This window comes from Acinonyx jubatus, chromosome A3 (assembly GCF_027475565.1).
Source record: "Acinonyx jubatus isolate Ajub_Pintada_27869175 chromosome A3, VMU_Ajub_asm_v1.0, whole genome shotgun sequence".
Lineage (NCBI taxonomy): Eukaryota > Metazoa > Chordata > Mammalia > Carnivora > Felidae > Acinonyx > Acinonyx jubatus.
In genome coordinates, this window is record NC_069388.1 from 35426221 (window position 1) to 35452541 (window position 26321).

The window sequence follows — 26321 nt, forward strand, 5'->3', positions numbered from 1 at the left end:
CAGGGAAACATGCTAAAAATCAAGTGACTCTTCCACAATCTCATGACTAGTTGCTGATTGAACTAAGAGCGCAGCCCAGTGTTCCTGACTCCCTGCTTAGGTACCCGCAGCTTCTATTTACCCAAATGGGAGCAAGCTCTTGCTCCTTCAGATTAGTTCTGTGAATCATTCCAGCACTGAAACATTTAGCAGCAAATTGAACAAATGTGAAGTTATGCTTGCAGGCTTCCATAGCAAGTACAACAGAGAGTGTGAACAGATGAGACCTGGACTGTCCAAACTGAAGTCACTAGCTGCTTCTCATCCTGTGTCCCCAGTAGAATGGAACAGGGATTTCATGCATGGCCTTGAGTTGTGTCCTATAAAGAGAAAATGCTCTCTGAGGTGATTCTGTCCTCACCAGTACTTACCTTGTCACATCCATATGCTTGAATAAGGCCATCTGCTTTTTACAATTTCTTCTCTTAAGCAAAGGCTAAAATTTGCAGGAAAAAGGGCACAGATATTGTTAAAGTACCAGCTAGTGTAGACAAACGTGTTTTGGGGTCTGGAATCTTGCTGTTCAGCGTGTGTCTGGGCACCAGCAGTATCATTAGATGGTAGAGCTCATTCAGAATGCAAACTCTCAGGCTCTATCCCAGTCCCACCGAATAAGGATCTACATTAAAAAAAATTTTCTTAACATTTATTTATTATTGAGAGACAGAGCATGAGCATGGGAGGGGCAGAGAGAGGAGGAGACACAGAATCTGAAGCAGGCTCCAGGCTCTGAGCTGTCAGCACAGAGCCCGACACAGGGCTTGAACTCACGAACGCAAGATCATGACCTGAGCCGAAGTTGGATGCTTAACCAACTGAGCCACCTAGGCACCCTAAGGATCTACATTTAAACAAGCTGTTTCCTATGCAGGGGATACATATGCACTTGAAGGTTTGGGAGGTAGTGGTCGGGAAGCTTCTGATGGTAGTTGGTAATGATGATATTTTTCATTTGCCTAGATACCCTTTAATAGACGCATTTGCTGAAGGTATTTATTTTATATACACTTTTGTCATGCTAACTGTAGGCCAATCACCAGTCTAGCATGTGGGATGTACTATTTCACTTAATTCCCATGACAACTCAATGAGGTATTAACTATTATTACTATATTACAAATGAGGAAAATGAGGCACAGAGTAATTAAGACATGTACCCAAGGTCCCACAGCTAGGAAATGAAATCACCAGGATCTCAGGGCAGAGTCTGGCTCCAGAATCTGTGCTGTTGAGGACTCCTGAAGTCATCCTAAGCTCTACAGACTACACCCTAACCTCACAACTAAAGCCTATCAAAACATGTGCAAGAGTAACTTGGCTTTTCCTGTCTAGGAGAGTTAACTACACATTCTCTGAAATGGTGAGTTTATAAAATTCACAAAAAAACATTTTCAGTGTTCTATTTTTTAGAAGTCCTATTGGAACTGAGCTGTTAAAATACTATTAAAAATAATAATAATAAAAATAGTAAATTAGTAAATAAACTACCTCTGTTGACCTCCACTAACTTGTCTTTCTTTCTTAGTTCTTGGTTTAAACTAAATCCCTGGAAAATAAATGGGGCCATGAGAGATGTCTTACTTTTGAGCTTATTCTAGGGGCCACCATGAGCATTCCTCAAAAAACCAATTAATCCCAACTATTAGCAATGCCACTTTATACTTATTAACAATCACCCTATGAAACAAAGGTCTTTCCTTAACTTGTTTGAATTCCCAGGAATGATGGTTTTTAAGGTTGAGCCATGCAAATATCTGTGTTCCTTTTCCCTACCCACCAACTCCTACTCCCATCCCCCAAATGGTTCAGGTATTCAATTTGTTTAGATCGTAAGGAGTGAAGTGAGGGGTGCCTTTTACAGACTTCTGCACAAAATAACTGCAGTAAAGCTTGTGGCTGAATTATTTTCTCATTCTCTTACTGTGCAGAATTTTAGATTTCAGAATAAAGAGCCCTTATTTCTCATCCATCCATCCATTTTCTGAATCTCACAGAACTTTCCCCTGTAGAGAGAAAATGGGAGAGTGAGTTCTGTTTGGGCCTGTATTTCTCAACCTTTGTGAAGCAATGATCTCTTTTGATCAACCTAAAAATTTTGCCCTAAAGTTTCTTACTTTCCACTTGGTCATCCCTTCCCTATTCACTTGAGGGAAACTTCCTGATGTATCATGCCAGAGAAGATTTAGTCTAGATTTTGGAAGATTTGCTTTCCATGGATGGTGTTATAGAAACTATAAGGCATTTTTGTTTTCCAAGTATTTCACAGTATAATACTAAGTTGTGTATTCCAGTTCCATGCCAAGCCCCATCCCCAGCCCTACCTCCATGGAGACTGAGCTACATCCCCTCTTCTATCCTAAGAATCACTGAGAGAGCAAGTCCATAGGTGACCCCTTCCTCTGATCCCTCCCCAGCCCTTAATACTCTTGCCCTATTTCCTCCCTCTCTTTCCTTTGGTCCTTCTTCATTTTCCATTTCTTGGGCTAATTGTCCCCTTACTGATTTCTGTTTCTCTCTTTTCTCTCTCTAACTGCTTTTCAACTTTGCTACCATTGTTGGAATGTAGAGTAAAGATGCTGGTATCAGGACTTTGGTTATGTTGGATGAACAAGGAGGTAAGTTGAGATTTCTTCAGTAAGAACAATTCCTCATCTGAATAAAGTGCATTTTCAAAAAATTATTTTTGCATACACAGGTGGTCCTTTTGACACGTGTTACACCCATGTAGGAATATCAGGGTTCTAGAGTTTTCATCGTCTTGCTTTTCTCCCTTTCTTTGTTGAAAACACTGGTAAATGTATGGGAGTATTGAGGCCTTCATGACTGATTGAATGTTACTACTCTCCCTGTTATATATGTTGGAATAACAGAATTTTGAAGGCAAAACTCATGTGTTTGTATTTTCTTTTAATGGTAGTATTTTGGACGGTTTGAGAATTCTCTGATTCCCCCTTATCCCCAGTTTTCCCCATAAATTTAGTTTCTTGTAATAATCCCTAGATAGAATGAGAGAATAGTATATCACATTGTCCATTTCTTCTGACCATCCTAATTCAGTGTCTGGCAGTTTTGATTTCCATGTCATCATGAGGATTCCTTAAATAACTAGAAGCTGTCTTTAACAGGATAGAAGCTGAGGGAGATTATTGGAAAATGGGAAATTGAACCACTTAAAATATTTAAATTGTTTTTTAAATTATTATGGAAGTGCTAGAAGCAATGAAAATCAGAGTATCAAGGAAAATCATCTCTGTACTCTAAAGTGGAAGCTAGAAGGGTAATATTTTTTTTCTCAATACATCTAGTCATATGGCAATTTTTATTTAATGCTAGTCACAAGTTAGTTACCTGATTCTATTCTGAATTCTTATCATAACAAACAAATTTTTGAGAACTTTTTTCTTGTTATTTATATTTTTGAAAACATTAGAAGATTCTTAGGAATCATGAGAAAAAATTTTTAATGTCAAAGATAAAAACGTAAAATGTATTCACAACATGGGACACCACAAGCCAACTTCTGAAATAAATGAACCTCAAAGGAGGTTCATACAGCAATACAGATAGCAGATAGCAGACTCAAGGCATTTCCGTAAAATACAGACAGACCTGCATATCATCAAAGAAAAGGGCAAAACCTACAAGCAAAATGGATTTAAGATATAAATAAATTGTCAATTTATAAATAGACGTATGAAGCCATGCCTGAACCAACAACAATAATGAGGTGCCACTCTTTAGAACAGACTGATACAAATTTTTAAAATTGATAATCACCAATGCTGTGAGTGTTTTGATAACACAGAGATTCTCAATGTACAGATAGGCACTGTAAACTGATAAAAATTTTTGAAGAGTAATGTCATGATCCTTTAAATTATGAAGTGCACACATCTTTGACCAAAACATTCTACTTCTAGAATTATATGCTGTAGATATACATTGACAGCTATAAGAAGAGAAATATACATGCCTAACCTATAATAGTGTAAAACTGGAAACGGCCTAAATGTCTATCAGTGGGGAGAGCAACCAAATTAATTATGTTATGGCCATAAAGAAATATTCTGCAATCATTACACTAAATGAGATAAATCTTTACCAACTTCTGAAGAGTTAGGGCTGGGACATGGAGGAACTAGTGGAAGGTATCATTTGGGATCCTTTGGGAAGCAGATGCTAAGAATCAGAAGTGTTTGAGATCTATTATGGACACCTGTGATGAGTCAAGAGCTGAGGAGCAGGAGTAGACAGGGACAGCCAGTCAGATTGACACAGGTCTGACACTTGTAAGAGGAATGGAGGGGAGGAGGTTTGGGGAGGAAGAGTCTCAGACTGCAATACTGCTCTGAGAAAGTGTCAGCCAAGCTGACGGGGAGCCCAGTAGCTAAGATAACCTAATGATAGCCCCGTGATGGGCAGGAATACCTCATCTTTAGTGATTCCATTGTGCTCAGCTCTAGGCTAGAAGCGTCCCAGGGATGCTTGAAGCATGGTCTCCATGCAATTGCTTTGGCGGATCCCATAGGTGCATCAGCTAGAGATGTGAACTAACTACAAATTGCCTCTTGAAGAGAGTTCTGAGGGGCACATCTTCATGACTGTCATATAAAGGCTTTTGTTTCTATATTATGTATTTGTATTGAACTTTGTCAATAAATAGATACCAACCAATTAAAAAAAAACAAAAGAAAAAGCTTTTAAAAGCAATTTAACATCAAGCCCAACACTTCCCTGCAATTTTTGAAATACGAATTATCAAAAGGTGTATGTAAGTAAGGGAGTCTAGTGAAGTAGTTGTATTTTGAAGGAATTACAGTAGCTGTGGCAATCTTCAGAACTCCCCAAATGAAGTTGTTATAACTGTGAGACTTGCTGGCTTGGTCTGTGTAACAATGTGCCAGATTTTGAAACTCAGGACATAGCAAATCATTTTTTTAAAAAATTAAACAGCAGGTCCCCATGTAAAAGAGCAGTACCTCATTTCCAGAGCTAAATTGATACATATATACCCAAATAATTACGAGTTCCATCTTATTAACTGTTTTTGTTAGTAATTTGTATGTGAAGGGAGTAAAAAAGGGAGAATGATAATTGGAAGGAAGCTTTCAGAAAGGCTCAAGATGATGCTTTTTTTCCCCCCAATATTATAATGCATTGACATGAAGACTTGGAAAATAATACATACAAATGTGGAATCAAGAGAAAGTGGGGCGCCTGGATGGCTTAGTAGGTAGAGCGTGAGACTCTTGATCTCGGGGTTGTGAGTTCAAGACCCATATTAGGCATAGAGCCTACTTAACATTAAAAAATTAAATAAATTTAAAAAGAGAGAAAGCGAATAACATGCTTACTTGAGTTGCAGATTTCCTTGCACTTTGATGAAGAAAATCTAGAAATAAAATTTGCCAAAATCTCCACACAAAAATATATTATTCATAAGCACAAATGATTCCCAGGAACATCTATATATTATTCTCTGAGAAAGAAAGCAGAATAACAGATTTCCCCCCCAAGATAGTTAATGTTCTCAGCTCAAACATTTCATTTGTGGCCACATCACAGTAAATGCTGAATTCTTTGGTTAAACATATTTTCTACAATAGTTTTGGTTTTACCAGATGCATGGTAATTACATTGGTACTGAGAAAAAAAACATGCAACTGTAAAACCTCCAAAAGCAAGTGGCTTCTGCCTGGTCTTTAGTGGTACACACGTTCCATTTATACTATAAGGTGATTAGGACCTTTTAAAATGACAGATGAACATATCTTCACAACTATCTTCACTGCCATGGTAAATGCATTTTAATTCTGTGTATGCTGTGTTTAATTGTTTAGATCAGTAACTGCTTTAAAATGTCTCTCCAGTTATGCTCTACTAATTTTGTCTATGCCTCAACACCAAAAATGTTGATTGCTTCTACCCTGCAGCTGCACAGGAGTTTCAAGAAACAGACATCCTTCTAAAGAACCATTCCAGGTTGTCCAGCCAAAGGCTTGCACTCGGCAATTCTTTATGGGATTCTTGTTTTATACCCAGGTATCAGGAGACACCAAGGAGCACTGAGCATGACAGATGGCCCTGGAAATGCAATGATTCCTGGGACTTTTATTTCTCTAGAAAACTTGTCTCCAAGTGAAATCCCCATGAAACCAACCTCATCACTAATGTGGGCTGATTTAACCTTTCACCTCTGTACCTCTTATTCCTTTTGTTGGCCTTTGCTGGGTTATGTGTTTGTTTCAATGCTGAAGACTCCGCTCTTGAGACAATCCCATGGGATCAATTTCAAACTAAACAGGGAGATCTTTGACCTTTGCCTGGCAGAGTAAAAGCAAAGTAAGGCCTCTCCCAGAGTGACTGCCGACTTTCTTAAAAGGTTCATGGAGGTACAAAGTAGCATTTGAGAAAACATTCCTCTTGCTAAAGTCTACACACCAATATCTGTTATGAATGACTAAAGCTGCACTATGGTAGCCAGTAGCCACACGTGACTATTTAAACTTATTTAATGAATTTCCATATGTTCATCAATGCCAAGGAAAATGAAAATCATGTAGGCAGCATCTGGTAACTGAATATACTCAGGAAGGCTTGCACACTGGGTCAGTAGCATTGACATCTTGCTATTCTTCTACTGTGTGTTTTTAAACCAGGTCGAGGATTCTAAGGGCCTCATGTTGCCTTACTTAAATAAGATTAGTAGGAAAGGTCTCTAAACTTAGATCCCTGAGCATCCTGCCATTGGTGGATCTATCACAAGTAACCAGTCATCCAAACATGGCGAAAGAAAGTACTATCTCTTGCCCCAACATATAGCATCATCTACTGGAATACTGCTCCTAACCCAAAATGTTACTATCTTCCTAGTCTCCAGGAAGAGACAGAAAACAACCAAAAAGCAAGCTTAGGGAGGTAAGGAACAATCAACAATGGACAGTACATTGCATCAGTCAGTTGGATGCTACTGTCCACCCTGGAATGGAATGAGGATATTGATTACTTTCAAGGATTTGCTGAGAGATTCCTCACAGAAATCCATTGAAATTGTATGAAGTCCCAATATGCCAAACATCCACAAACATAACAGTACACTCTAAAAATGAAAAGTTAGAATACCTATGACAAAATGGTTCCACATGTTTTTAATTAAAGGTTTGACTCAATTCGGTAAAATGATCAATTCAACCAATATTGGTAGCTATAACATAGTTTTCTGAATCAACTTTTCCGTAAGAGCTTTGGCATCCCTCTCTTCGCTATGACCTTTGCCCAGCAATCTGGCAACCCATGATAGAACCCAGCTTTTAGGAATACCGATGGGGACCAGCCTGTTTGTTTTTATATTTTATTTTGAATTCCTGGTTCAGAAATACGACACTTGTGGACCAATTCACATTTTTATTTTATTGCCTTTTATTTTTATTACTGCTAATCCCTAGGGCTATGGTGGGTGGGGCTCCTGAAATGTTGTATTTTTAGCCAAAATATTAACTCAAGAGAAACTCCTTGGGAAGGACAAATGCCGGAATATGTATGTCCATGCCATAATCTGCGTGTATTTCAGCTAGTATTAGTGGAATGCAGCTTGCTTTCCCTCTGAGTCCAGATGTTTTTCAATCCCATCCTAACCCAGCACTCCAGAAAGCTATTATCAATTATTCCATTGGGATTTCTGTCTGTACTTAACATGGTTCTTCTTTTGACAATGTTGAGCTGTGCCTCTCCCTCCCAATCCCCTCATTCAGTAGTTATTATTTTTTTTAATCTGCAGACTAGTTTATTACATTCTTTAACGGGAACTAGAATAAAGTCTTTAGAAAGGTACAGAATCTTCTAGGATGTCAAGAGTTGTCATCAATTTTTTTTAAAGTCTTTTTAAAGATTTTCTTAAAGACATTACTATACCTATACATACTCAGCAAAAGTTCACCAGCACAACACTGTTATTTCTTCCAGCTATCCAACACTGGAGAAACACCTAAATTTTGCCTTCATCCATCATTTGAGGTGCATAGCACAGGTAGCAGATTCCAAATAAGCTGGATTCTATCCTTTGTCCCACAAGAGAGAACACAATGGGCTCTTGATTTCCAAATGGACAGTTTCCCCAGTTTGGGTCAGCAAGGAACTTAATCTTCATTTTTCGGAATGATAATCTTCACTCTACAATTTAATGTGAAATTGTTTTTAAATGATTATTTATGCCCTTAGACTGGAAATGTATTTATCAGTTTTATTCTAATCAAGCCTTTATTCCCAGAAGCATGTGTACACGGAAATGTAGATGAAAAGAGGGATGGAAGTGTAATTAGGTTTTGAAACTAGATAGGCATTGCATTGTTCCTTCCCTTTAACAGTCTTAAAAGCTGTTTTAAAAACCCCTTTACTGAACATGTAATTTACTCAATTTGGTGACAACTGTTGAAAAATTAATCAGATTAGTGAATGTAACCCTGGCAACCCAGAAGCACAAGCCGGTTTATGGCTATCGATCTATGTCTCAGATACACTTGGGTCGGCTTTGCTGGGAGTGATGACTCTATGTTCCAGCCTGCCACCCCTCCTCCAGAGCCCCAAGCATTTGTTTTCCCTGCTGTCTGCCTGGGTTTGGGATCTAACATGCCTCCCATTGTAGAGACTGGGAAATCAAGTGAAATGCCTTCCAGAATTTGCATAGCAAGTAAGTCAGGATGAGAGAGGAATTTAAATGTTCTGGTACTTGGCATATTACTCTGTTGATGTTGACTTTTTTTTTTTTTTTTTTTAACAGTGTCTATGGATTAAGTATTCAAAACCCAAAACTGCCCATGGCCTACCTTTGGCTAGACAGCCACTACTAGGGGAAAAAAGATCCGATACCCATTGCTAATTATCGCTGTAATTATTTTCCCCAAAGAAGATTGATTCTGTTTTCTACCTGTACCTGATCGAGGATGCTTAAAGCCAAAAGATAGAGATAGTTAAAATTGAAGCAGATACCTTCTCTAGTGGCATGAAATCTGAATGCCTAAAACATAAGCTAACACCCTGTTTTTCTTTCTCTCGGGTTTCACTGGTGTCTGAGTAAGTGAATATGCTGTGCTGTTTTCCTGGACACTCAGAATCAAACAGGCCTACCTACCCCATCCCATCGTGTCTGAATTACAAACTATTTTGAACATCATTTCTGTTCGTTTCCTTCCACCTATGCCTGTGTAGGGCAGCAGCACCAGTCTACAGCAATGCATCCTCTTGGACCATGCATTGTAATATCTTTCTCTTTCAAATTCTGTTCCACATAGTCATTTCTCATGTTCTGTTGGAAACCCCCAAAAAATTCATTCCACACTGTCATCCCTTTGTCCTAACCAGAACAACTCGATCGTGTCGAAGAAGGCATGAACCATATCAACCAAGACATGAAGGAGGCCGAGAAAAATTTAAAAGATTTAGGGAAATGCTGTGGCCTTTTCATATGTCCTTGTAACAAGTAGGTACTGGGTACCAGCTCTAATCTGTGGCGTCCAGTTTTCTTTCTTTCTTTCTTTTTATTTTTTTCTTTTTTAATGTCAAAGTGAATGTCTGAAGTTTTGTCTTTTTTTTCTTTGTCCTTTTCCATCTGCTTCATTCTGTGGGGATAAAATACTTGTGTTTAATCAGAACAACTGGAACGCATTGAGGAAGGGATGGACCAAATCAATAAGGACATGAAAGAAGCAGAAAAGAATTTGACGGACCTAGGAAAATTCTGCGGGCTTTGTGTGTGTCCCTGTAACAAGTAGGTGCTGCCTGCCTGCCTGAAGCTTTGGTTTCCCAAGGCCCATCTCCAAGCCTTGACAAGCTCATTCCTGCCAAGCACAGAGGCAGGATGAGCATGTGGCATGCAGAACAGATCAATACCGTCTCCAATGTATTCATCTCATAGCATAGATGATATTAGTAGGAGTTACTGTTGATGCATTAAAAATCAGGCATACTACAGTGAAAGCTTCACTGTCAGCAACTTTTATTGACGAACGTTTCAACATTTTCCAGAAAGTGTACCTTGAGCCAGAGACCAGCCTCAAGAAAGAGGCGCCCAGGGAATTTTCTTTTCCCCCAACCCCAAAAGCCAAAATTGCAGAGTTAGAAAAGACTGGGGGGTGAGTTTGGAAGTCGAGAAACACATATGTCATGGTTTGATTTTTTGGAAGAAAAAGAGGCCAGTAATTTGGCCTAAGCAAGCATCTGTAAGATAGAGAGTATGAAAGAGATTCCCCCACCAGTTACCAAATCTGTCCAGCGATTAGACTATAGATGCCATAGCTGCACCCACTGCAGAGGCCATGAGCCCTTCAGCAAGAAGTGCTCAAGGTTTACTCAAATTGGACCCATCCCTCCGAAATTCTTCCTCTTGGAAGATCTACCTGTACACTGCCTAAAATGTTGAAATGTGTAGATTTTGCATGCACGACGTCACAAAACATTCAACTGTCCTCCAGGTTCTGCAACGCTTTTTTGGAATGTAGCAGAAATGTGACATGTGGTTATAAAGGTTTGCAACAGAAGGAACCTGAAAATGAGGGTTCTGGAAGATAGTCTCATTTGACTAGCGGTGAAAAAAAAATGCATGAGTGGATTGTCCAACATGCATTTGGAAAATTAAACCCGTACCCAATCTCCCTCACTCCTCCCACCTCCCTTTGAACAGAAGCCTTTTTCCTAAAAGCTCTCCTGATCCTAGCTTTTAGAACAGCAATTGATGTTATTTCTAGCTGATTATATGACCATTCACATCCTTTAAACTTTGAGGCTGATTTTAAAATATCCCACTTCCTATTTAGGAGGGGGAGGGGCTCAATTTACAAATAAATTTAAAACTGTTTTAAAAGAATGATCTACGGTAAAGCCTGATTAACTGGAATCTAGCTAACTGGAACCTTCAAATGTATTGATACTTTTGCTTCCATCCACTTTTAGTAAAAAGAGACAATTGAGCAAAGTGGGGGTGGAAATCACATCAGAGACTTAAAATGGTTTTCCTTGAAGGGCAACCTGGGAAGTTTGCATTCTGCCACTCAGTCTACATCCTATAACTTCCATACCTAAGGGAACCAAACAATAAGACTTCATCTTCAGAAGAGAGGCCATCAGGCACATCAGGAGAAACTATAACCAAGGAAAAAGTCAGTCATGTTCACTACCCTAAAACTCTAAAGCAGTAAAGTGGCTTGAGAATCTAACAGATATTCAACAATCACCCCTGAAACAAAATTTTCCTCCATGGCCCACTGTTAATTAAGAAAGGCATTTAATTCACCAAGATGACTCATTGCTATGCATTCCAGTTAGTCAAGATTTACCTGTATATCCTTTTCAGTGGCCACTTGTCCCCCCAGGTGAGATTTCCACCTGTTTTGTGGTGAATTCCAACAGATACAATTTCCCCATTCTTCAACTGTGTGGAGAAAGTGTGGAGGCAGGCCCAACCCCGGTATGGATTCTAATGTTCAGATGAAACGATGGCCCCTACGAATTCCACATAGTAGTTGGCACTAATTCCTTATTGCACAAGAGACCCTAACTGAGCTTCAAAGCTTGACTGAAGTGTTCCCTATTGTGTGTAAATAATGCTTTAAAAACCATGTGTCACAATGCAGTGGCTGGTGGTGCCCTGGACTCTCTGAGGGCTTCGCCCTGTCTCAGCATGTTTCGAAGGACTATGGTAGATGTACGGCAGTTATGTGAGTCTATGTGCAGCATTGTGGGTGCAGTGATTCGCCTTCTTTCAGAAACGCAAACTTTCCCACCCCCTTGACTTGGCCAAAGATGGTATACCAGATATTTTACATAGCAGAAAACATCACAAGGTCCATATAACTTCTTTTAATGGGAGGAGGGAGGGGATGGGGAGTTGGAAAAAAACAAAGCCAGACTCTGAGCTCTATTAAATTAGTTTTTGGATGCTGTCCCACTGAGTGGGCCCATGGCTCTTTAGCACAGTAAATTCTGACAGCTCAGGGCTGTGGCGTTATACACTAGATTGTGGGAATTGCTGAAATTCCATTTGTACAATTTTCCAATTTATCTCCAGTGTTGCTTGGTTCTCAATCTGCAAATATTAGTATTAGAGCCAGTTTTAATAGATGGCTGTGATTCTCTAGTGCATGAAAAAAAGGGGGGGAGGGCTAAATTCTGTTGTCTTATAATGGAAAATGTGAACATGGGACCAAAGGAAGCTCTCTTGTTTTTTGGATGAAAAAGCATATGGTTTCTACTATGCAAAGAACCTAAAAACATCTTTGATTGCCTTAATCCAACACACCCACCAAAATATGCTGCACATGTTTCTATTGGGCACAACAGGTATGCCTGGATTTTAAGTTTATCTCCAAGGCAGCTCAGTGAAATATGGCCCATGGAGACCACACCAGTTCCAGACCACTCTCCCCTGTCACGCCCCAGGATAGCCTGAAGTAGGAGTTTGTAATCACTCCCACCCTGCCCACCCCCAGCCTGACAAAGAAGCTACTGAACCTGCGTTTCAAATCCTCATGAAGGCTATTACTGTCCTGCTAGTGCCTTTTTTGAGAATGGTCAACTCCTGGAGTAGTTTGGCTTAAATGAGAATGCTTCACTTTCTACTCATGCCTGTAGCTGGTGCATGAAGAAGACATAGAGGGATTTCCTTTTCTGGTGCTAGATGGCTTGTTCTCTCTTCTATTTTCCTGCATTCATTTCACTATGCCTCTTTTACTTTTTGTCTCTGTGGACAAAGGTTTGTACATCAACTAGATGTATAGTGACTGTTTGGAAGTACCGATATATTATCTAATTCAAATCACACTAGAGGCAACTCGAAGACCACCACCCTTGGCCAACCACCAGTCCATTATGTCCTTCATGCAGAGTTGGAATAGCTAGTTTTGTACATGCGTTGGGGGGAAATTAAAACAGGGAATCTGCATGATGGTGTGTAAAAACTCAGTCAAGTGTGTTTTTCTTGATGACAGTGTGTTGCTGTGGTGTGATGTACACACTCTACTTGGCAGTCTTGTTATGTGTCTGTCTGCCAGTATGTTTTTCTGTGTGTTTTGTGTCTCAAAATATAACCATGCCACTGAAATAGAACTGAATGTCCTCCAGCTACCTTAATCTTTGTCTTAAATCCAACGAAACTGCAAAAAGAAACCAAAACAAGAACAACCTTTGGGGCAAAGGTTACAGTCTAGACAATTGCAATTGGCTCAATTGGAAATGAAATGCTGAGTAGCTGAGGCATGGTGGTGGCCAACTGTTTCGGTCCAGATTATGATATATCGGTATTCTCTAATGCCTCAAATTAAAACCCATTTGCTTGGTTCGGTTCTTCGCTTGAAGAGGTAACCATTGTTGTGAGCTTGATGCTCCACCCCCTTGCCTTGTCACTCACCCTCTCTTTTGCATAGGCTTAAATCAAGTGATGCTTACAAAAAAGCCTGGGGTAATAATCAGGACGGAGTGGTGGCCAGCCAGCCTGCTCGTGTGGTGGATGAACGGGAGCAGATGGCCATCAGTGGTGGCTTCATTCGGAGGTGAGCTGTGTGCAGCCAGTCCTATAGCAGTTATCTATTATTGAGTAACAAATCACCCCAAGCTGAGTGGTTCTTAAAGCAACAACCATTTTACTGGTTACTTATAAATATGTATGTTGGCTGGACAGTTCTTCCAAGAGCCCCTCTTGGGCTCCCTCATTACATGCAGACTGGCGCAGGATCACCCAAGATGGTCTCACTCATTTGTCTGTTGGTTGGCTGGGCAGGGCACCTCATTCTCTTCCGTGTAGTCCCTCCAGCAGAAAAGCCCTGGTTTCTGACGTCGTGGTGGCAGCATTCCAAGCATTGTGCTCCAACGCACAAGCACTTACCACAAACCTTGTCAGCTTTGCCAGTTTCATCAGACAAAGCAGGTCATGTGACCACATCCAGTATCAGTGCAGCAGAAAATGGGCATCTATCTCATTCCACAAACTTAATTGAACAGAACTTACTAAAGAGATTGTTTATAGAGGCATGGGCAGGGCTAATAACAAGCAATAGTAAATCACTTGTGGACTAGCAGCAGCAGGAAGAGTCCTAAAGGGACAGGAGCTATTGTTAGAACCTGACAATAGTTACCACTGTGGGTGAGAGACTGTAGAGAAATGCAGCTGTTGCAAAACCAGCAGGAAACGAGAAAGGGAAATAAGTGCCCTCACTCCTGTCTCCTCTTGCCCTCCAGTATCTCACTGGTCACCACCAAAGTCTAGCTGGAGGGTAAGAGAAGCTGGGCGATGTAGTTGTAGAGAGGCCAGCATCTCTGGGGAGAGAGCAAAACCAGTCAAACAATGGATCTGGGGGTACAAATAGAGAATAACAAGCATACCTGACTTCTTATTTCCTTTGAGACCTTTAAATACCCATTTAAAAATCTCAAATTACACAGATCTGCCTATCCAGAATTCAGCTCTCAGGAGACTAGGAAACAAAATAATAATGACAAATATTCCTGTTGTTAAAAAGAAAAGGGGGAAAAAAAAACGATTCCCTTTTACAGGCTACTATGGAGCACAGCAGTGACTAGGGTACCATTGACTAGAGTGGTGTACAGATAGTTACACATCTATCTGTTCCTGGACCATTGTAGCTGATATTACCAACCAATAATCCAGATTCAAGTGACAGCTTACTGTCACTTAGGTATAAGGTCTTTAAAGCCTCATAGTTGACAATTCTATTCTTGCTTCTGTTTGCTCCCAGGGAAACTAGACCAAGCGTTCTCAATCCTGGGTGCACATTTGAGTACCTGAGGCTATTTTTTTTTAAACATCGGGACTTGAGCCTAACCTACACCAACTGAATCAGAATCTCTAGTAGTGAGACCCAGGCATGTGTGGTTTTTAAAGCTCAGGTGATTTGTTGTTGAGAATCATAGAACTAGAAGCAGGCCTTAGCTGCTGATGATCATTAAAATAAACTTTTATGTTAAAAAGCTAGGAAGTTCTCCTTTAATTTCCCCTGGTCTCGTCTGCTTTAAAAACTTTAATGAAACAGTCATCTCTGGAGGTTACCATGGGGAATGGGTTTTTTACCCCTCTGGACATTTTTAGGCTATCACCATCTGCAGTGGTAAAATGTTAATTAGCCAGTACATTCTAGAATGAGTACTTACCACTTGCAATAAAGAGCTACTACCTTTGTAACTTTCAAGCTGAGCTATGAAAAAATGGCAAGATGGTAAGGCACTTTGAGAGCCAACTCCTTCCTCCCCAAAATGGGACAATAATCTTTTATCGCAATTTCTTCCCTTGAAATCACCCATTTGCAATGCCACCAAAACCCCCATTGCATTGAAATCTGAGCAAATAGAAATCATCTTGAACAAGTAGCTCCCTTTGGAGTTCTTGGGAGCAAGCTGGATTAAGGGGCAGACTGTAATTATCATTACCCTTCCCATGGATGTTTGTTCCAAATGGGGAAGAACATGAGCAGAGAAATTCTCTGACTTAACACAATAAGCCTTTTCTTTCATTCTAAATTTAACTCTTGGAGACGTTGGTTGACATCTCAGAAGGAAAATACAGTTTCTAACTAGTTCCATCTTCATTCTCCAACTTATAATGCTCCCAACTAAAATGACTTTATTCTTAAAAAATGAAACTTGAGATAAACATATGAAGAGAGGAAGCGATGAGCTGGTGGAAATGAGAGAAGTAGATAATCTATTTAATATGCCTTCTTTATAAACTCAAGCGTTCAAAAATGAAATTTAAAGATTATTTTCTATCGTAGGGGCACCTGGCTGACTCAGTCAGTGGAACATGTGACTCTTGATCTTGGGGTTGTGGGTTCGAGCCCCACGTTGGGTGTAGAGATTACTTAAATATTAAAAAAAATTATTTTCGGGGCGCCTGGGTGGCTCAGTCGGTTAAGCGGCCGGCTTCGGCTCAGGCCATGATCTCGCGGTCCGTGGGTTCGAGCCCCGCGTCAGGCTCTGTGCTGACAGCTCAGAGCCTAGAGCCTGGAGCCTGTTTCGGACTCTGTGTCTACCTCTCTCTGACCCTCCCCCGTTCATGCTCTCTCTCTGTCTCAAAAATAAATAAACGTTAAAAAAATTAAAAAAAAATTATTTTCTAATGTATAAAAGCTAAAATGTTCTCATATTGAACAGAGTGAAGGTAGATAGGATTGATACCTAGGCGTCTACAGATTTTCCCTAAGCTTTGAGTCCTTGGTATTTGAGATTTTTCTCACATTCTACCTTCTAAAAATTGCCATTTTGACTCCCAGGGTAACAAATGATGCCCGAGAAAATGAAATGGATGAAAATCTGGAGCAGGTGAGCGGTATCATTGGGAACCTCCGTCACATGGCCCTGGATATGGGCAATGAGATTGATACACAGAATCGCCAGATCGACAGGATCATGGAGAAGGTAAGCTTGTGGCAGTTAACAAGTTTCCACTGTTCATTACTTCTTCTGAAATAACCACTGAGGAAGGATGAAGGACATAATAAGACCCTCAAGCCGTGATACTGGGTTCAGGCACACCAATAGGTGGAAGTTTCCCCTTATTTTCCAAGACACAAATTCACCAACATATAAGTAAACAAGAGGGTAGAATCTAGCAGATATTCCTATTTCAAGCATTGTGCTAGGCACCAAAGGACATAAATATGAGAAGGACATCATCCCCACTAGTAAGAAACTCACAGCCTATGGGAGGCAGTGAGCCTCCAGATGAATTTATATAATTTGCCAAGAGAGCCACACATAAAATTCAAAGTAGGGTTAGATGAGGGAAGATTTCAAGAGTTAAGTTATAGGACAGTCTCCCAAATAAAAGTCAAATTGAGCCTTGAAGGTTGGTTAGGAGCTTGTCAAGACATGATGTAGGAATATAATCAGGAAATATGGGAAAGAGTACTTACTTTAGTTTAACCAGAAAATGAATATGAGCTTTGATTTTATAAATGCCAAAGCTTTCATGATAGTTCAAAAAGGCCCACATTCCTTTTCTAGTTCAGCAGTTCACATGTCCAGATCTCAAAATAGAGAGCATAATCTGGTGAAGTTGAATTCACACAAGGACACCAGATGTGGCTCTAAGACTGAACCCCCTGGTGTCAACAAGAGGCATAAGGAAAAGTGGAGAGAATAGAATGGGAAGGAATGGGTTTGGGGGCTTGAGATTGGAAAAGAACAGAAAGAAACACTGGGTAGCTTTTATAAAAAGATTTGGGGCACCAAAACCTGATATCCCACACTATACAAATCTGACATACTTTCTATGATCTTGTATTCTGTCCCCTCCCCAATCAATAGAGTCCTGAATATTGCTTATAATCTCCTAAAATGTCAAAATGACAACAGGAAGAAATAGATACATTATAAGTTTAGTGGCCATCATGCATCTATAATCAATTCTAGTTGGCTAATCTTATATTGTATGACTTTATTCCCTGGAGGATGTTGAAGTTCTGAGCCTGAAGCCCTGAGTTTCTTCTAAATAATTCATTCCACTTTGGTGAGCAGAGAAGGATGCTTTGAATCAGAAGGCTAAATACTGAGTTTCTTGGAACCCAAGACTTGAAAAAGGAAGTAGACATAAAGGGAATACTTTGCCTTATTGTGCTCTATGTGCCCCATATTAAAAATATCTGATTGCATAATATTTTGCCCGATCAATATTGAGCTATATAAATGTCAGTGCTGGTTAGCAAAAAGCTTGTGCTTTGCTGACTTTTGCAAGTCATGACATACTTATCCTTGCTAAGAGCCTTTGATATGCTAAAGCTTTTAAAGCTGTGCAAATCAATAGATTTTACAACAATATTGAGAGTTTCAAAAAGCACTGGAGCCAACACAGACTGACCTGCCCATGATGGCCCAGAAAAATGAACTAAGAAATAATTGCTGAACCACCTTCCATCAGGAAATGATTTGAAAAAACAAGAAGTACTCATTTTCTGTCAATGGACCCAATTTACTCACGAATGTAGAGAGATAATGTACCTCTAACTCAATTAGAGTTCCAGAAGGAGAACTTTTACTAAGAGAGAGGGGTCAAACCTTTATTGATGGAGTTGGACTTTAAGCACAAAAAGTGTTCCTGGAAAGGCAAGTGGCATCTTAATTTTGCCACTTTGCATTTCTAGTTCTCTTCTCTAGGGAAAACCTTTCATTTGGGGCCCAATTTACTACAAGGACAAAGACATATGCAGCCATGAGGTATAATTGGAAGGCAGGCAAGTGGATGGGAAATAGCCGTTATGGTTTGTATCATCCTTTTAGGTGTGGAATTGCTTAAGAAGTGAGAAAGGGGTCTAGTTGCCTTCGAATAACCAGCCTGGGTCTTACTCCCCAATTCATAATCTAAACATGATTAGATAGAGTCCATTTCAACCCAGCGTTGCCCCAAATGATACATGTTATATGAGCAGCACAATTATTAATAGACTTCTACCTTCTCATGTAAATTCTCACTTCTGATAACAGGTAACAGTTTAGAAGGTCTCCTGTGTATTTAAGAGTAAATTAAAATCACACTGTAAGAGTAAAGAGAATCCTCTGATGTTTCTCCCATATTCTCTCATGACCCCAACAACAACCTTCACCCTACCCCATCAATCATGATCCTTTCTCATCACTTGGATTGATAGTGAAGTTTGGGAAGTCCAAAACAATGTAATTTTTTTTATGTCTATTTGTTTTTGAGGGAGAGCAAGCAAGCATGAGTGGGGGAGGGGCAGAGAGAGAAGGAGTCAGATGAGGCAAAGTGGGCTCTGTACTAACAGCAGAGAACCCAATGTGGGGCTCGAACTCACAAACTGTGAGATCATGACCTGAGCTGAAGTGGAACACTTAACCACCCAGGTGCACCCAAAGCAATGTAATTTTAATACATCCCCGTGGACTGTCAAGAAATTACTTTGTCTATTTAAAAACCTTGCTTTCTGCTTTGAGTTATTTATATATATATACAATCTTCTAAGGTTAAAATGGTACAGTTCTTTCAGAAAACTACTAAAATGGGGCAAGTTTATATTAGTTGTTTTATGTTGCTCAGGAAATAGTGGTATTCAAACTTTGAATTTTTTTTAATGTTATTTATTTTTGAGAGAGAGAGAGAGAGAGAAAGAAAGAGAGAAAGCATGAGTGAGGGAGGGACAGAGAGAGAGGCAGAGAAGCAGGCTCCAGGTTCTGAGTTGTCACCAAAGAACCTGACGCGGGGCTTAAACCCACAAACTGTGAGATCATGACCTGAACCGAAGTCGGACACAACCAACTGAGCCACCCAGGTGCCCGGGTATTCAAACTTTGATTTAAAGTTGTCAGTGTTGGTGGTAGGGGCAACTGGGTAGCTGGGTTGGTTGAGTGACTCTTGATTTCAGCTCAGGTCATGATCCCAGGGTCATGGGATCAGGCCCCACATGGGGCTCTGTGCTGAGTGTGGAGCCTGCTTGGGATTTTGTCTCTGTCTGTGTCTCCCCCTGCCACTCTTTTCTGCTTGTGCATTCTCTCTCTTTCTCCCTAAAAAAAAAATTTAAAAAAAACCAACAAGAAAGAAAAAAAGGAAGAAAGTATCTAAAGTTGTCAGCAGTAGATGCCACACACACAGTGAAATACAGTGAAGCTGAAGCTTTTAGCATTCCTTGAATTCTCCTATCAATGAGGAAACACAGCATTTGAAAACTAAGACCTCAGGTTCCAACAGCACTCACCAGCTTCGTGACCTGATTTTTTCATCTGGAAGATAATAAGGAACCAGTTCAAACCTCAGATGAGAATGGGCTGCCATGTAGGGTAATAAACATCTACTTCTGGCATTCCGAGCAGGGGCCTAAAAGCTACCTGCCATGGTCTGAAGCTGATATTTCTAGAGTGTTCAGAAGGGTGGTGGGCTAATGAGCTCCTTCTAACTCTTACTGGCTCAGTGGGGGGCGGGGGGGGTCATCCTTGCTTTCTCACAGGGCAAATCATGTAGCATATTGGGTATGCCAGCAAGCTTAAGATTCTCTAAATAGAAATGTGAAAACTGGGGTGGGCTATATTCCATAAATACAGTCCTAAAGCGTATAAACAGAATGAACACAGGCATTCTCCAAATACCAGGAAGACATCTAAAAGGAGATTACCTCAGGATTTTTTTCCTAAAAGATCCTATTTCTGTTATACAATAAAGAGGTAGAACCTTTTGCATCAGATATATGGGCTTGAATTTTGATTGCTTCAGAGAAAATTTAAGTGGAAATCACAGATGTTTATTGAACATAGGTCTGTTCCAGAACCTTTGACGATATCCAAAGAATAACCTCATGTTATACTTCAAAATATCCCTTTTCACCACCAGGTGAAGGCTCACCAGTGCATTCTTAATGCAAGAGTTTCTACAATGTTTACCTCCAGAAATGCCACCCATTTTCAAATGAATGATTTTCTTCATTTGAGCTTTCCTCAGTGTATAGTCTGGAAAAAATAGCATAATTCAATCTGCAGGAACATTTCACACTGGTCTGAGCCTTTAATTTTCCTTTGCACCAAAGGGTCATTATTTCTGATAGAATTTATAGCTAAAGAGGGAAGATTTAGGAACCAAGTAAAATTGGAAAGAATACCTATTTTCCAAATCAGTAAACTAAGGTCCAGAATATGAGTCTATAGATCAAAACAATCAAGGCAAATTAATGTTCTTACCTGTTTTGAAAGTCAACTTTTGGTTATCCAAACAGATGGTAGGAAGCTATTGCCAGATAATTCAGAATTACAGTAATCTAGCAATATTTGTATTTTAACTTGGCAAATTTCTAGTTGAATGTTGGTAACTCTAATTGTGCTGGGAATTCACAATTAAACTGAATAAAGAATATCCAATTTGGTGGAGGCAGGAAAGTACCAAGTACCATAGTAGATGCAAAATCAGTAATCAGTGAATAAATACTGGTTGATAGAAAAACAGTTGTTTCCCACACTGCTTCTCGGCTTCCTGCTTCTCTTCTGAGGCTGGGGAGGGGCAGACACCATTACCAATCACTCTGGGACAAAACAACAGCCTAAACAGAATCTTCATATTTGCCTCTGCTTGCTGACTCATACCTTTCTCAGTGGTGTTGGGAATACTTCATTTTCTGGGGTTTAAAAGTTTATTATGGTAGCAACTCTGGGTTTCATGCTATATATACAGCAAAAGGTAACCCAGGCAGTGAGATCAGTCAAGGCATAAAATTATGATAAAAGTCCCCTTGTTAAAACAAGTCAACGAATTATAAGGGGCACCTGACTCGTTCAGCCAGTAGAGCATGTAACTCTTGATCTTGGGGTCATGAGTTCAAGCCCCATATGGGGCGTGGAGCCTACTTTAATAAAAAAAAAAAGGCAATTATCAGGCTTACAGGAGTGAGTCTTCAGAAATGAGGCCTAAAATAATTTTTTTGTATTTATTTTTGAGAGAGAGAAAGACAGAGGTGAATGGGAGAGGGGCAGAGAGGGAGACACGGAATCCAAAGCAGGCTCCAGGCTCTAAGCTGTCAGCACAGAGCCCGACGCATGGCTCAAACTCACAAACCATGACATCATGACCTGAGCTGGAGTCGGACACTTAGCTGACTGAGCCACCCAGGTGCCCTGAGGCCTAAAATTATTAAACATCCCTAAAACAAGTCAAGTTTTCATCCAATTACTATAATTGCAAGATAAGATATATTGAGTACTTAATCTTTGTAAAAAATTATTCTAACATATTATATATATAAACTCATTTCATTTTCACAGCAGACCTAGGTACTATAATGATTAACATAATGATTACCAGTGTGGACTCTGACTCCAGGCTCCCTGGTTTCCTCATTGGGAAAAATGAATTAATAATAATATAAAAGAATTAATAATAATATACATCTCATAGTTGATATTAATCTTGATGTTGTCAAAGTTGAATGAATGGGATATAATAGACACTCATGGTTGTTAGCAATATTCTTTTTTATTCCCAGCTTATGGACAAGAAAGCTGAGGCCCCAAGATGTTATGTAATTGGCCCAAAATGATACTGCTAATAAGGTAGCCATGATTTGAATCCAACTGTGTAAGTGGTGGTAATTCAACTCAATCCAACAGATGTGAATACCTAACATAGAAGTCATTGGGTGTCATTCCAGGATAGAAAGATAAATGATGTAACACTGTCCTTAAAAGGATAACCTCTGGTAGGTTTAAACAGTCATGAGAGCTAAGATCAAGCTTCTTTGATCATGTCTAAGTAGAGCCACAGGAAATGGTTCGGGAATCACAAGAGAAGAGAGGGTTAATTCTGACTGGGGGAGTTTCAAGATGCCTTCATTCAAGAAGGGGGCACTTCAATAGACCAAGAAGGAAGAATGGAATGTCAAAAGGTAACCTGAATTGTGTTTTCTTTTCCCTTTTTCTAGGCTGATTCCAACAAAACCAGAATTGATGAGGCCAACCAACGTGCAACAAAGATGCTGGGGAGTGGTTAAATGTGCCCACCTGTGTTCTCTTCCAAATGCTGTTGGGCAAAATAGCACCTTCATGCTTTTCTCATCGTATTACCTAGTAGGTCTGCACACATACACACATCAGTCCACTCCCATTGTGAATGTTGTCTTGTGTCATTCATCACCTTCCAAACAATATTATGTGTTTTGTTCTTTCTGGGTCTCTTTCTTTCCAAAGGTTGTATATAGTAGTCATTTGGTGGCTCTAACTACCTACATAAGATGTCTTGGGTTTCATTTTTCCTTTTCTCTCCTCAGTGGTGTTTGCTGAATGACAACAATTTAGGAATGCTCAATGTGCTGTTGATTCTTTCAATACGCAGTATTGTTCTTGTAAAACTGTGACATTCCACAGAGCTACTGCCACTGTCCTTTCCTTGGGTGTCAGGCTCTGAAACTCTCAAAATTTGCTGTCCTTGGTTCCTCATGGCTGTCATCTGTCTTTATGATTTCATGATTAGACAATGTGGAATTACATAACAGGCATTGCACTAAAAGTGATGTGATTTATGCATTTATGCATGAGAACTAAATAGATTTTTAGATTCCTACTTAAACAAAATCTTTCCATGACAGTAGCATACTGATGAGAAAACACACACACACACACACACACACACACACCAACAGAAACAACAAAACAACAAAGCATGCTCAGTATTGAGACACTGTCAAGATTAAGTTATACCAGCAAAACTGAAGTAGTGTCACTTTCTTTCTGTCAATATATAGACTTATTAATCATAATCATCCTTTTTTTAAAAAAAAGAATTAAAAAAAAAGATGGATTTGACACACTCACCACTTAATCATTTCCAGCAAAATATACGTTTAGATGAACTATGTCAAATGAATGTAATATAGGATTTGTTTGCTGCTTTTGAAGGCTATGTTTTGGAGAAAGCAATCTTGCTGTGAAACAGTGTGGAGATGTAAATTTTATAAGGCTGACTCTTTTTAATCACCATTTCCCCCTGTGGTTTGTTATCAGTACAATTCTCTGTTGCTTAATCTAGAGCTATGCACACCAAATTGCTGAGATATTTAGTAGCTGATAAATCTTAAAAAAAATAATATAAATGAATGAAATATAGATAAACTGTGAGATAAATATCATTACAGCATGTAATATTAAATTCCTCCTGTCTCCTCTGTCAGTTTGTGAAGTGATTGACATTTTGTAGCTAGTTTAAAATTATTAAAAATTATAGACCTCAGATGTCTGCTTTAATTTCTTCATGGACTCCGTCTGATTTTGCAATCACATGAGAAGGGGAAGCCTGGCTCCTCCATCCCATTGCTCCGAAAAAGCAGTTCTGCATGCTGAGAACACTGTATGGGGGAAAAAGAACACTGTATAAAAAAAAATGTTCCTTTTAGACACGATTCCAATGGCGGGTGACACTTGGCTTGATTTTTATAATCTGTTTCAGAAATACTTGTGTGTCAATTCAGTGTCAGCTATGTGCGAAAATGTAGTTTTCCAGAAGATAGAAAAAATGTCTATGGAAAAAATCTGTGGTACTCAGACTTGACCCAACATAGATTTAGGTATATCGGGTATCAGTCAACTCTTCCTTCCTCTCCCACACACCAAAAGTGAACCCTCCACAACCACATTGCTGATACCCCCGCTTTTTTTTAACAGCTTTATTGATGTATTATACAATTCACCCATTTGAAGTATATAATTCAATGGTTTTTAGTATATTCACAGAGTTGCACAATCTAGTATTAGAATATTTTTATCACCCCAAAAAGAAACCCCATACCTATTAGCAGTCACTCCCATACCACTCCCACCAGCCATAGGCAACCTCTAGTTTATGTTCTGTCTCTATAGATTTGCCTGTTTGAACATTTCATATAAATGGAATTATACAGTATGTGGTGGCTTTGTGTCCAGCTTCTTTTACTTATCATAATGTTTTCAAAGTTCATCCATGTTGTAGCATGTAACAGAACCCCATTCCTTTTAAGGCCAAATAATATCCATTGTGTGTGGCTACCGCATTTTGTTTGCCCATTCATCCATTGACGGACATTCAAGTCGTTCCCACTTTTTGGCTATTATGAGTTAGGCTGCTATGGACGTTCATGTGCAAGTCTTTGTGCAGACATGTTTCCAGTTCTTTTTACGTCATCATTGTTACCACCATCATTGCTTCTGTCACCATTGAAGCCAACACTTCCACCACCATCATCTCCACCAGCACCTGTACCACCCCTCTCCCCACCATTGCCACTACTTGCCACCTTCCCCTTTCTGCCTCCTCTGCAACTTCATCATCTTCCATAATACCTTCAGCATCTCCACCGTTATCACTGCTATCATCCCAGTCACTACAATCACATCCACCACCTGCCACCACTGTCATCGCCCTCACCTCCACCTTCGGCATCACCTTCGCCATCACCACCATTACCTCCCTCACCTCCACTACCTCCTCTGCCTCTCTCTCCTGCCCCTAATATCAATAGAGATGAATTCATCCTGGTTGCCTTGATTGGCCACCAGATAATTTCATCCCTGAAAGCAGTTCTGGATGTTTGCTAAGAGAAGTTAAGGAACGAAAACAGTGATGACAAACTCATTCTCAACAAATCTTTGCAGTTCTTCACCCTCTTGCCAAGCCTCAGAACAAGTTCTAGACATACCCAGATACTCAGGGAAGTTATTCTGAGAAATAACTATAACGACATATTTCTTCTTTAAAGTTAAAGTAGTAGAAAGGATGCTAGAATATGGAGAAAGTGAATAAATATTCCGCATATATGAAAGCTGCTAAGGGGTCAACGTATGGGTCATATTAGAAAGTTCTGTCCCCGGGGCGCCTGGGTGGCTCATTTGGTTAAGTATCCAACTCTTGGTTTTGGCTCAGGTCATGATCTTGTGGTTCGTGAGTTCAAGCCCCACATCAGGGTCTGCACTGGCAGCAGAACCTGGTTGGGATTCTCTCTCTCTCTCTCTCTCTCTCTCAGAATCAATAAATAAACTTAAAAGAAAAGAAAATTCTGTCCCAAATTCCATATCCTCTCAATCATCTCCACTCACTCAGGTGAGTGAATGTTTGTGTTATTAAAACCCCATACTGGATACATGAAAAGTGAGATACAAGCATTTTGCTTTAAGCCTATGACATAATTCATTCTGAAACACATTTTCTTGGATAACTGAGTTTGTCCAGCCTCAACTCGTATGCAGTCAGTTTCTTTTGGCTAAAGGAGTACATGTTCCCTGGGGATGAATCAGCTCTGGGTAGGAACCAAGTCAGGAAGTACATTAGAAATATAATTACTGGGGCAAGGCTGAATCTTCTGTCTCCCTCATCCATGGCCCTTCTACAAACAACCAGAAAGTGAAAGGTGGTCTCAGGTCCTAGGAGCAGTGTCTTTTCCTCTGGCCTATCTCTTCATTTGTAGTTTCAGTTTCCCTTTTTTCACATTCTCCCCCAGCACCCCCTTTGACCAATGTTCCTGATCTTTGTGTCACTGATTTGTCAGCAAACTGATAACTGCACCCGAAATTAAGAGAAAAGGGAGAAGATTCATACTTTGTGATCATCTACTACATGCCAGGTGCTATGTTAAGTGCCTCATTTATGTTGACTCATTAAACCCTCTTGAAAATGCTACAAAATGGGGGTCATTAGCCCATTTTGCAGAAGAAATTAATAGTTTATTTTAACAAGACTTCTCAGCTAATAATTGATGATGTAGGCATGATTCAAACCAGATGTGTATGATTCCAAAGCTATAGGGAGGCCTGGAAGATGAATCCAGGAT

General features: G+C 39.8%; 1 protein-coding gene and 1 long non-coding RNA gene across 4 annotated transcripts in view; one reads left to right on the plus strand and one right to left on the minus strand.

Moving 5' to 3' along the window:
* The window catches only part of SNAP25 (synaptosome associated protein 25), an 84421-nt gene extending 60669 nt beyond the window's left edge, over window positions 1–23752 (plus strand). For 2 of the 3 annotated variants that reach the window (XM_015081527.3, XM_015081525.3), the window contains 5 exons: window positions 2606–2654; window positions 9685–9802; window positions 13452–13577; window positions 16311–16455; window positions 22449–23752. In XM_015081527.3, the coding sequence (XP_014937013.1) occupies window positions 2606–2654; window positions 9685–9802; window positions 13452–13577; window positions 16311–16455; window positions 22449–22517 (507 nt within the window). In that variant the 3' untranslated portion in view covers window positions 22518–23752. Of the gene's footprint in view, window positions 1–2605; window positions 2655–9396; window positions 9515–9684; window positions 9803–13451; window positions 13578–16310; window positions 16456–22448 lie in introns of all 3 variants that reach the window. The other variant, XM_015081526.3, reaches the window with a different exon arrangement.
* LOC128311155 (uncharacterized) lies at window positions 122–11594 on the minus strand. The gene is made up of 2 exons (XR_008289209.1): window positions 11367–11594; window positions 122–359 (listed from the first exon to the last, which is right to left on the minus strand). It is a non-coding gene; the product is annotated as an uncharacterized LOC128311155 (long non-coding RNA).
* Window positions 23753–26321: the final 2569 nt, after the last annotated feature.